Raw genomic sequence first — 12,612 nt, 5'->3', positions numbered from 1 at the left:
AGTCAGAAGTAGTTGGTAAAGTCATCATAGTTGACTTCCCCCCTCAGGTCATTCAGTGATAAATGGATTTTCCTTTTTCTTCTTTTTCTTTTCCTTTCCTTTCCTTTCCTTTTTCTTTCCCTCTCCCCCTTCCTCCCTCACTTCCTTCATTTTTATTTTTTATTGAGACAGCGAATCACTCTGTTACCTGGACTAGAGTATATAGAGGCATCATCATAGTTCACAGCAACCTCAAACCCCTGGGCTCAAGCAGTTCTCCTGCTTTGACCTCCCAAATAGCTGGGACTACAAGTGTGTGCCATCATGTCTAGCTAATATTTTCCTTTCCTTTTTTTTTTTTTTTTTTCAGAGACAGGGTCTCACTTTTGCTCAGGCTGGTCTGGAACTCCTGGCCTCAAATGATCCTCCCACCTTGGCCTCCCAGAGTGCTGGGATTATAGGAGTAAGCTACCATGCTTGACCGGTTTTCTGCTTGTTAATTTTGATCCTGGCAAAATTAGTATTCTGGTTAGAGAAGTCCCAGTTCTACTTAAGATCCCTTTCAAACTGGAGTTTCTATGATCCAGCGATCTTTAACTGTGTTCTCGTTGTTTTAGGCTCTATGGGAGCTGCTGCAAAGTTTGAATTATAGCTCCCACCTTTGATTGCTTATAATCTGGCACGGGGCCTGGTTCCTGATTTTTAGAGTGAAAGCATTCTGTCTTTCCTCAATTAATGCGATGCTAGCCAGAGGTTTTTATAGCTGTCCTTTTTCGGTTGAATGAATGTTCAATTTTTTTTTTTTTTTTTTTTTTTTTTTTTTGAGACAGAGCCTCAAGCTGTCACCATGGGTAGAGTGCAGTGGCATCACAGCTCACAGCAACCTCCAACTCCTGGGCTCAAGCAATTTTCCTGCCTCCACCTCCCAAGTAGCTGGGACTACAGGCGCCTGCCAGAATGCCCGGCTATTTTTTTTCTTTTTTTTTGGTTGTAGCTGTCATTGTTGTTTGGCGGGCCTGGGCTGGATTCGAACCCTCCAGCTCAGTTGTATGTGGCTGGCGCCTTAGCCACTTGAGCCACAGGTGCTGAGCCTGAATGTTCAATTTTGGTAAATACTTTTTCTCTATCATTTGAGGTAATCATGTGGCCTTTCTTCTTTAGGCTCTTACTCTGGTGGATTACATTAATTGATTTTCAAACATGGAGTCTTCCCTGCATTCCCAGAAGAAACCCTTCTTGGTTGTGACATATTATGGTTTTTGTCACATGGCAGGAGGACAATGAGAGAGAAAAACAGAGAGCAGAGCAGTTTGCCTCAGGTTCTTGGTAACATACCTCTCTGGTCAGAGTAAAGTGTGCCCATCCCCAGAGGCTGGGCATGACAAAAGAGAAGAAAGAAAAAAAAGAAAAAACAAAACTAGGATGTTTTCCTTAACTGCTCTGGGTTTTATCTCCTCTCTATCCCATTCCTTGAAACAAAAATAGAGGACTGCTTCTTGGATTCTTTCTTCTCCACTTATTGCCTTTGAGTCCAGACGCGGCAATACTATGATAAAAGGGATAAATAAAGACAAACTCATTGATGGTTTTAGTGGTACTTTAAGCATTGGTTTACTTCCCCCATCTGCCTGCTACTATTTATTTCCCAGAGATAAGGTTTATAGACTCCTTAGTACAGTGCCTTCCATGTAGAAAGTGCTCATTTTAGCTACTAATTGAAACAAATTATTACTTTTCTAACTCTACAACTTTGTCAAACGCATTGTTTAATTTAATTGCAATAACCAAGCTAGATGTTTCCACGTTACATATTTCTATGATAAAGATCTCCAAAGTTTGATTTTTTTTTTCTTGGCTTTCTCTCATTGAGTAGTAGAAATGTGATGGAGTGTCCTGAGCCACGAGATTCCAAGGAGCTTTTGCAGAACCCTCAGAGTGTAGAAGCCAAAGGGCAGAAGAGTGGTCAACGACTAAGTCACTCTCTTAGACTAGGTAAGCCTTCATTTGAGCACACTCATGCTGCTTAGAATGCCTTTTCAGAGAGTTCCTAATTTCCGAATTATCTTTCTCTTTAAATCTGTTTGTGTTTTGCCTTGCTTATGATACTGTCATTCGTCTATGGATAATATTTTACTTTCCTGCCACAGAAAATCCAACTGACTTGCGGCCTAAGAGTACTCTTGGGGGTCAATTGAATGAATCCATGTTTCTTCTCAGGTATGTGAAAGGAAAAAGCAGTAAGAGATCAATGAGACATAGAATTTATATCTTTTTCTTTTTTTATTAATATTAGATCATAGCTGTGTACATTAATGTGATCATGGGGCACCATACACTGGTTGTATAAACAGTTTGACACTTTTTCATCACACTGCTTAACATTGTCTTCCTGACATTTTCTTAGTTATTGTATTAAGACAATTATATTCTACATTTACTAAGTTTCACATGTATCCTTGTAAGATGCACCATAGGTGTAATCCCACCAATCACCCTCCCTCTGCCCATCCTCCCCCCTTCCTCCCATAACTCTCCCCCTTCCCCATATTCTTAGGTTTTAACTGGGTTATAGCTTTCATGTGAAAGCCATAAATTAGTTTCATAGTAGAGCTGAGTACATTGGATACTTTTTCTTCCATTCTTGAGATACTTTACAAAGAAGAATATGTTCCAGCTCCATCCATGTAAACATGAAAGAGGTAAAGTCTTCATCTTTTTTTAAGGCTGCATAATATTCCATGGTGTACATATACCACAATTTATTAATCCATTTGTGGATCGATGGGCACTTGGGCTTTTTCCATGACTTAGCAATTATGAATTGGGCTGCAATAAACATTCTGGTGCAAATATCTTTGTTATAATGTGATTTTTGGTCTTCTGGGTATATACCTAGTAGAGGAATTATAGGATTGAATGGCAGATCCATTTTTAGATCTCTAAGTGTTCTCCAAACATCTTTCCAAAAGAAATGTATTAATTTGCATTCCTACCAGCAGTGTAGAATTGTTCCCTTTTCTCCACATCCATGCCAACATCTCTGGTCTTGGGATTTTGTGATATAGGCTAGTCTCACTGGAGTTAGATGACATCTCAAAGTAGTTTTGATTTGCATTTCTCTGATGATTAAAGATGATGAGCATTTTTTCATATGTCTGTAGGCCTTGCAGCTGTCTTCTTCAGAGAAGTTTCTTTTCAAGTCCCTTGCCCAGCCTGTGATGGGATCACTTGTTCATTTCTTGCTTATACGTTTGAGTTCTCAGTGGATTCTGGTTATGAAACCTTTGTCGGAGACATAACCTGCAAATATCTTCTCCCATTCTGAGGGCTGTTTGCTTGCTTTACTGTGTTCTTGGCTGTGCAGAAGCTTTTTAGTTTGATCAGGTCCCAGTAGTGTATTTTTGAAGCTGCTTCAGTTGCCCGGTGGGTCCTCCTCATAAAATACTCGCCCAGACTGATTTCTTCAAAAGTTTTCACTGCACTCTCTTTTAGTATTTTTATAGTTTCATGTCTTAAGTTTAAATCTTTAATCCAGTGAGAGTCTATCTTAGTTAATGGTGAAAGGTGTGGGTCCAGTTTCAGTCCTCTACAGGTTGCCAGCCAGTTCACCCAGCCCCATTTGTTAAATAGGGAATCTTTTTCCCACTGAATGTTTTTAATTGGCTTGTCAAAGATCAAATAACGGTAAGTAGCTGGACTCATCTCTTGGTTCTCTATTCTGTTCCAGACATCTACTTCTGTTTTTTTGCCAGTACCATGCTGGTTTTTTTTTTTTTTTTTGCAGTTTTTGGCTGGGGCTGGGTTTGAACCCACCATCTCCAGCGTATGGGGCCGGCGCCCTTCTCCTTTGAGCCACAGGTGTCGCCCACCATGCTGTTTTGATCACTATCGATTTATGGTATAGTCTGAGGTCTGGTAGCATAATTCCTCCTGCTTTGTTTTTATTTCTGAGTAATGTGTTGGCTATTTGAGTTTTTTTCTGATTCCATATAAAACGAAGTATTATTTTTTCAAGATCTTTAAAGTATGACAGTGGAGCTTTAATAGGGATTGCATTAAAATTGTATATTGCTTTGGGTACTATGGACATTTTAACAATGCTGATTCTCCCCAGCCATGAGCATGGTATGTTTTTCCATTTGTTAACGTTCTCAGCTATTTCTTTTCTTAGAGTTTTGTAGTTCTCTTTATAGAGATCTTTCACGTCCTTTGTTAGATAATCTCCCAAATATTTCATCTTCTTTGGCACTACTGTGAACGAAATAGAGTCCTTAACTGTTTTTTCAGCTTGACCATTGTTGGTATATATAAAGGCTACCGATTTATGAATGTTGATTTTGTAACCTGAGATGCTGCTGTATTCCTTGATCACTTCTAAGAGTTTTGTAGTAGAATCCCTTGGGTTTTCCAGATACACAATCATATCAGCTGCGAAGAGCGAAAGTTTGGTCTCTTCTGACCCTATATGGATACCCTTGATCGCCTTTTCTTCCCTAATTGCGATGGCTAAAACTTCCATTTCAATGTTAAAGAGCAGTGGAGACAATGGGCAGCCTTGTCTGGTTTCTGATCTGAGTGGAAATGATTTCAATTTAACTCCATTCCATACGATATTGGCTGTGGGTTTGCTATAGATGGCCTCTATCAGTTTAAGAAATGTCCCTTCTAGCCGGGTGTTGTGGCGGGCGCCTGTAGTCCCAGCTACTCGGAAGGCTGAGGTAAGAGAATTGCTTAAGCCCAGGAGTTGGAGGTTGCTGTGAGCTGTGTGAGGCCACGGCACTCTACCGAGGGCCATAAAGTGAGACTCTGTCTCTACAAAAAAAAAGAAATTTCCCTTTTATACCAATTTTCTTTAGTGCTCTGATCATGAAGGCATGCTGTATATTATCAAAAGCTTTTTCTGCATCAATTGAGAGAATCATACGGTCTTTGCTTTTTAATTTGTTTATGTGCTGAATTATACTTATAGATTTATGTATATTGAACAAGCCTTGAGACCCTGGGATAAAATCAAGTTGGTCATGATGTAAAATTTGTTTGATGTGTTGCTGGATTCTGTTTGTTAGGATCTTGTTGAATATTTTTGTATCTATATTCATTAGTGATATTGGTCTATAATTTTCTTTTCTTGTTGGGTCTTTTCCTGGTTTGGGGATCAGGGTGATGTTTGCTTCATAGAACGTGTTGGGTAGTCTTCCTTCTTCTTCTACACTTTGGAACAGGTTGAGTAATATAGGTACTAGTTGCTCTTTAAAGGTTTGGTAGAATTCTAACGTGAAGCCATCTGGTCCTGGGCTTTTCTTTTTAGGGAGATTTTGTATGGTTGATGGCTATTTCAGAACTTGATCTAGGCCTGTTCAACATTTCCACTTGATTCTGGCCAAGTTTTGGAAAGTGACGTGCTTCCAAGTATTGGTCAATTTCCTTCAGATTTTCATATTTCTGAGAATAAAGTTTCTTATAATATTCATTAAGGATTTTTTGAATTTCTGAGAAGTCTGTTGTTATTTCATGTTTGTCATTTCTGATTGATGAAATTAGAGATTTTACTGTTTTATTCCTGGTTAGGTTAGCCAAAGGTTTATCTATTTTACTGACCTTTTCAAAAAACCAACTTTTCGATTTATTGATCTGTTGTATAATTCTTTTCTTTCCAATTTCATTTAATTCTGCTCTAAATTTGGTTATTTCTTTTCTCCTACTGGGTTTGGGGTTGGAATATGCTTCCTTTTCCAGTTGCTTGAGATGTCCCATTAAGTTGTTAACTTCCTCTCTTTCTGTTCTCTTGAGGAAAGCTTGCAGTACTATAAATTTTCCTCTTAGAACTGCCTTTGCGGAATGCTAGAGGTTCTCATAATTTGTGTCTTCATTGTCGTTTTGTTCTAAAAATTTGGCAGTTTCCTTCTTGATCTCGTCTCTGACCCAGCTATCATTCAGAATAAGGTTATTTAACTTCCATGTTTTTGTATGAGAATGCAGGTTCTTGTTGTTACTGAGTTCAACTTTTATTCCATGGTGGTCTGAGAGGATGCAAGGAATAATTTCTATTCCTTTGAATTTATTGAGGTTAGACTTGTGACCTAAGATGTGATCGATTATGGAGTATGTTCCTTGGGTGATGAGAAGTATGTGTATTCAGTTTTGTTGGGATGAAATGTTCTGTAAATGTCTGCTAAATCCAAATGTTGGATGGTTAGGTTTAAATCTCAAATTTCTTTGCTCAGCTTCTTATTGGAGGATCTATTCAACACTGCCAGAGGAAAGTGTTCAACACTGTTGAAATCTCCGACTATAATGGAACTGGAGGAAATCAAGTTGCTCATGTCTGTTAGAATTTGTTGTATATATTGAGGCACGTTCTAGTTGGATGCATAAATATTCATAATTGAAATCTCATCATATTGAGTATTACCCTTAACAAATATGAAGTGACCCTTCTTATCCTTCCTTAGTTTTGTTGGTTTAAATCCTATTGTGTCTGCAAATAGAATTGAAACACCTGCTTTTTTCTGGCTACCATTTGCCCGAAATATGGACGACCATCCTTTCACCGTGAGTCTATATTTATCTTTTAAGGTAAGATGTGACTCTCGTATGCAGCAAATATCTGACCTGAGTTTTTGTATCCAGTCAGCTAACCTGTAACTCTTTAGAGGACAGTTTAAGCTGTTCACATTAATGGAGAATATTGATAAGTCTGGTAAAATTTTGGGTATCGAGTTTTTCTTTTTGTTTTTTTTTTTTTTTTGGTTTTTGGCCAGGGCTGGGTTTGAACCTGCCACCTCCAGCATATGGGACTGGCGGCCTACTCCTTGAGCCACAGGCGCCACCCAGTGTATCGACTTTTTCAAATGTCCAGTGGACATTTTTTTTTTTTTTTTTTTTTTGTAGAGACAGAGTCTCACTTTATGGCCCTCGGTAGAGTGCCGGGGCCTCACACAGCTCACAGCAACCTCCAACTCCTGGGCTTAAGCGATTCTCTTGCCTCAGCCTCCCAAGTAGCTGGGACTACAGGTGCCCGCCACAACGCCCGGCTATTTTTTTTGGTTGCAGTTTGGCCAGGGCCGGGTTTGAACCTGCCACCCTCGGTATATGGGGCCAGCGCCTTACCGACTGAGCCACAGGCGCTGCCCCCAGTGGACATTTTTAATCCTTTCACCACTGTGGAAGCTGGAGTTTGATCAAAACTTTCTGAGTTTATTTTTGTGGTAGAGGATTGGGCTGGTCATAATGGAGGATAGGTCTGAGAATATCCTGAAGAGCTGGTTTGGTTATGGCAAATTTCTTCAACATATGAATGTCATTAAAGTATTTAATTTCTCCATCATAAATGAATCTCAGTTTAGCTGGATACAGGATCCAGGGTTGAAAGTTATTTTGTTTTAGGAGATTAAACGTCGATGACCATCCTCTTCTGGCTTGAAAAGTTTCAGCAGAGAGATCTGCAGTCATTCTAATATTCTTCTCTTTGTAGGTAATGAATTTCTTATGTCTGACTGCTTTCAGAATTTTTTCTTTCATATTAACACTAGTGAAGTTAATTATGATATGCTTGGGGGATGTCTTATTTGGATTGAGTTGTGCTGGGGTTCTGAAACTGCTTGCTATCTGAATTTCAGAATCTCTAGGCATGTCTGGAAAAGTCTCTTTCATAGTTTCATGGAGAGGGGCCTCTGTGCCTTGCGAGGCCACTTCATCATTTTCAGGAACTCCAATGTGGCGGATGTTAGCCTTCTTTGAATTATCCCAGAGCTCTATGAGAAAATGATCTGTTTTTGCTCTCCATTTCTCTTACTCTTTGAGAGTTTGGGAATGTTCAAAAGCTTTGTCTTCAATGTCAGAAATCTTTTCTTCTGCTTGGTCCACTCTGTTACTGAGGGATTCTACTGTATTTTTCACATCTTTGAGGGCTGCAAATTCTTGCTTCAGTGCATCAAAATCTTTGGTGGTTTTGTCTTTAAATTCATTAAATTCTTGAGACAACTTTTGAATTTCTCCTCAAATTTCTAATTCTAAATTTTCCTTAATCTTGTTTGCAATCCAAATTCTGAATTCGATTTCTTACATCTCGGTGAGCTGTTTATGAATGGGATCTTCAGTTACATCAGCCATATCTTTCCTTGGGGGGGTTGATCTATTCTGGTTATTCATGTTACCAGAGTTTTTCTGCTGATTCTCCCCCATGATTCTTTTACACCGTTTGACTTTTCCCCTGGAGCTTTGTTGATGACCCGTATAGTGCTACTGCCTGAGAAACTGGGGACCTGTTTGGTGTGGTGGGGCTAAGTGGTTCTGTCTTGTTTTCAGCTGGTCTCTGTTCAACCCTAGTGAAGTAGTTACTCTGGGTTGAAGTCACAGATGTGGAGAAATATCAGCAATTAAGTCACCCCACCCCCCACAGGCAACAATTGGAAAAGGAAAATGAAACCTTCCTACAACCACACACCCAGGACACCACTTGAATAGTCCTGAGGCGATTGGCTCAGTTCAAAATGTCCAAATCAGTTGTCTCAGTCAGCACCTGTCTCAGGTGTGAGAGTTTCAAAGGTCTCTGGGAATTGGATTGCAGGGGTCTGGTGACAACTCAAATATGACTTGCTCCGGCGTTCCGTGAAGTCCGGAGGACCCACCCAGCAAATAGAGTAGTCTGGGAAAGTTGATGCCTACTTCCCCACCTTGCACCTTTGTTACACCCAGTCACTGATAGCCCCTCAGGGCTGTGACTCAGTTGCCTCCCGTGAGCAGATACTTCAGGGCTTTGCATCTGCCTGAATCACAAGGACATCTGTATCTGCTCAGCCAGGCCACTGCTTACTGCCTCTGTGTAGCAGGGGGTGGTGAGGCCTGACAGCCTCGGGCGCTTGATGGAGGCTGGCAGGTGTTCACTCAGTTCCAGCCCAACCCCTGATTGATGTTACTGACAGAACAGAAGAACTTTGTGGAATTTGTGTCTGTCCCTGTTAAATTCCTCTGCAGAAGAGAAGGTGTTTTGAGTTCTCAGAACCTGTGCCTCCGGCCCTGTCTTTACTCGTTCAGGTTTGTATTCGTAGCACAGTCAGCTCTGGCCTCTTGCCTTTCTTTGTCTATCGGCTGATGATCCCCTGAGGGCTGGGTGTGTCTTAGGCCAGTAAAGTGGTCTTCTGAGTGAGCCCCGCCCTGAGAATTTCTTGGCTCTGTGTGTGCGTTTTCTAGTCCCCATGGTCCACCCAGGCTGGTACCCCCACAGGCAGACCTTTTACTCACAAGGCCTGTGTTTCAGTCCCATATCTGTTCCGCGGTGGTTGCCTTCTGAGAAGATGCCCAGCCTCCTCTGGTTGCCCAGGGAGACGGGTTGTGCGTTTGGAATATCTGGGGGTGGGCCGTGTTGTAGCCAAAAACAGCTGCTGCTCTGTACCTCAGGGCACTGCCGGTCTGGTGTGGTTCCCTCTCAGCCGACTGTCGTCTCCTCACTCCCGTGACGTAGAATCAGCAATGACCAGCTGCAGTCCAGGCCTTGTCCCCACCCCTCGAGAAATCACCCAAGAATCTGGACTTCTTGGGGACAGGCCTCCAGACCTCAGAGTGAGAGTGGAGGGGAGTGCTGGGGGCTGAGAATTGCGGGTCGAAACACCAAATTCATTGAGACCAAATGAGCAAATAAACAGATAAAAAGGCTACCAGACACACAAGCCCCCAGATGCACAAACAATCAGAAACACAGACATACAAACAACAACAAAAAAACCAACTACAATAAAAATAATTATAATCATAAAATAATTGAGAAAAAGGTAAAAAAAATACAACAAAATGAATAAACAAACTCTCTAGGAAAGTGATGGTAGGACTCTCAGAAACCATAGGAAGGGAAGAAGAGGAATACAGAAGGGAGAAAAAAAGGTGGTGTTCATAAAAAAGTTAAAGAAGAAAGAAAAAAATAGAGAAAATAAAAATATATAAAAAATAAAAATTGACGATAGTTCCTCCAAAAAAATTGTGAGGAAAAAAAAGCACCAACCACAAAAATATTATTGTTGTATATGTGTAGAAATATACGTCTATATATATGACATAGGAATCAACTTTTGTAGGAATATATTTAAAATGCAGTATACTTTCTGGACACCAGGTGGCACTGTGAGTGGTTCCTAGACTTATACCTGATTCACAGCTTATACTGTTACCACGGTAACCACCCTACATGGCCAATCACCATTTTGGAGTTTCTGTAAAAGTTTTTTTACCTAATTGTTGTTGTAACCTCAGCTACTCTGTTCCAGACAGTACTCCTATCCGACCTCCCAGCTCAGTGCAGGAGTCCTCGCTTCACAAATCCTTCCACTCTGCTCCGGAGTTCTCCTGCAAACTGGCAACTGCAATTGGCTGTGGGGGAGGGTGCTGGCAGCTGCCAGGTCTAGTTGGTGCCCGGTCCTGCGGGTGTTGTTAGGTGTTGCTGCCACCAAGGCTGCGGCGGCAGAAACCTTATACTCAGTTTTTGGGGCTCTGGAGTTTTGAGTCCAGCTACCCACCAGTTGGCTGCACAGCCTGAACTGCCAGCCCACACCAATATTCCCCACCAGGAATGGTCTGCTCTATTTAACCACTCCTGTTGTTCTGGGGGAAGTTGTCTGCCATTTTGGACAATTCAAAATGTCTTTTTCCAGCGCGGGATCCCTTCCTTTCAATTTTCCATCAGGTTGCTTAGTATCTTGTGATTCTGAGTAGCTCCCCTTTCGGGTGCCATCTCTGCTTAGGAATAAATTTTCGTCAGTTGGGTTTTGCCAGGAATTGCAAACTGCTGTCCTCTGTGAGGGAGGGGCCTACCGGCCGGCATGGCCAAACAAGGAAAATGTCTACAACAGAGTCCGTGGTTTTAAATTACACCTCATATACAGCAATCTGCCAATTTGCTGCGCGTCTCCAGCTGTCTGTCCACACTAACATTCCACGCAGGGAAAAGGTCCTGACCCCACTTCCTCTCACCTGATGACTTGGGAGAGGTGGGCTACACGTCCATCCCATCTGCCATCATGCTCCGCCTCCAGAAGTTAAATCTTCTTAAAGCATCTGCTGTCCTGGTAGCAAACTATGTTACACAGAGATAAAGAACAGAGATATTAATGCCAAATTCTGGTTTCACTCTGTAAACTTACAGTTAAGTGCTGGCTAGTAGAATCTAGATTTGCCGTGTACAGTATTTAAAAAAAAATTTTTTTTTTGAAACAGTGCCTCAAGCTGTCACCCTGGGTAGAGCGCTGTGGCATCAGCTCACAGCAACTTCCAACTGCTGGACTCAAGTGATTCTCCTGCCTCCACCTCCCACGTAGCTGGGACTACTGTCACCCACCACAATGCTAGGCTATTTTTCTTTTGGTTGCAGCCATCATTGTTGTTTGGTGGGCCCAGGCTGGATTTGAACCCACCAACTCAGGTGTATGTGGCTAGCACCTTAGCCACTTGAGCCATGAGTGCAGAGCCTATTTTTAAAATTTGTAACCAAGCCAACTTATTTTTCCTGTTTGTAAGGATTAAAGTCTCTTCATTTTGTGCTTTAACTTAAAATACAATTGAATTAAAAATCTTAGAAGTCCAGTTTCTTTGTTTGGATCAGGACTTATAGAAAAGAACATGTGTTTTTCTTTAGATATTACATGTATTTAAAGATGTACAAGACTTAACAGTATTTGCAATCGGCTTGGCACCTGTAGCTCAGTGAGTAGGGTGCCAGCCACAGACACCCAGGCTGGTGGGTTCAGCCCTGCCTGGGCCTGCTAAACACGACAACCGCAATCAAAAAGTGGCCAGGCGTTGTGGGTGCCTGTAGTCCCAGCTACTTGGGAGACCAAGGCAAGAGAATCGCTTAAGCCCAAGAGTTTGAGGTTGCTGTGAGCTGTGATGACACAGCACTCTATCCAGGGTGACAGTGAAACTGTGTCTCAAAAAAAAAAAAATAATAATAAACCAAAAAAAATTGTAATTACTGGAGGAATTAAGTTAGAGTGGCATGTTAAAGTAAGGACTAATGTATTTAAAAACTTGATGAGCTGTGTGCAGTGGCTCATGCCTATGATCCTAGTACTCTGGCAAGCCGAAATGGGTGGATTGCTTAAGTCAGGAGTTCAAGACCACTCAGAGCAAGAGTGAAATCCCGTCTCTTCTAAAAATGGAAAAACTGAGGCAGGAAAATTGCTTAAGCCCAAGAGTTGGAGGTTGCTATGAGCTATAACACCATGGCACTGTACTCAGGGCAACAGAGTGAGACTCTGTCTAAAAGGAAAAAAAAAAACAAAAAAACAAAAATAACCTTAATGTATCAATATTACATTATTTTCATAAACTTCTGGAGAAATAGTTTTATTTCTTAAGATAGGGGCTATAAAGACAAAGTAAAATTTTCTGATCTGTTTTACTTATATTTAAAAATGTTATGCATGTTTTAAGTTCTTTGTATACATTTTAGGCATTTTAAATTTAGTTTTTCAGAACCTCATACAGTTTTTGGTATACTGTATTTCATGTGCTAGCTGCTGGTTTTTTTTTTTTTTTTTTTTTTTTGTAGAGACAGAGTCTCACTGTACCGCCCTCGGGTAGAGTGCCGTGGCGTCACACGGCTCACAGCAACCTCTAACTCTTGGGCTTACGCGATTCTCTTGC

At 41.2% G+C, this 12,612-nt stretch overlaps 1 protein-coding gene across 4 annotated transcripts in view; it reads left to right on the top strand.

Moving 5' to 3' along the window:
• ULK4 (unc-51 like kinase 4) overlaps nucleotides 1-12,612 on the top strand; it is a 663,197-nt gene that overhangs the window by 31,509 nt on the left and 619,076 nt on the right. For all 4 annotated transcript variants that reach the window (XM_053600787.1, XM_053600785.1, XM_053600786.1 and 1 more), the window contains 2 exons: nucleotides 1,853-1,971; nucleotides 2,127-2,196. In XM_053600787.1, coding sequence (XP_053456762.1) covers nucleotides 1,853-1,971; nucleotides 2,127-2,196 — 189 coding nt within the window. The remainder of the gene's footprint in view (nucleotides 1-1,852; nucleotides 1,972-2,126; nucleotides 2,197-12,612) is intronic.

This window comes from Nycticebus coucang, chromosome 8 (assembly GCF_027406575.1).
Source record: "Nycticebus coucang isolate mNycCou1 chromosome 8, mNycCou1.pri, whole genome shotgun sequence".
NCBI classification, from domain to species: domain Eukaryota; kingdom Metazoa; phylum Chordata; class Mammalia; order Primates; family Lorisidae; genus Nycticebus; species Nycticebus coucang.
This window is presented reverse-complemented; position numbering and strand designations above follow the sequence as displayed.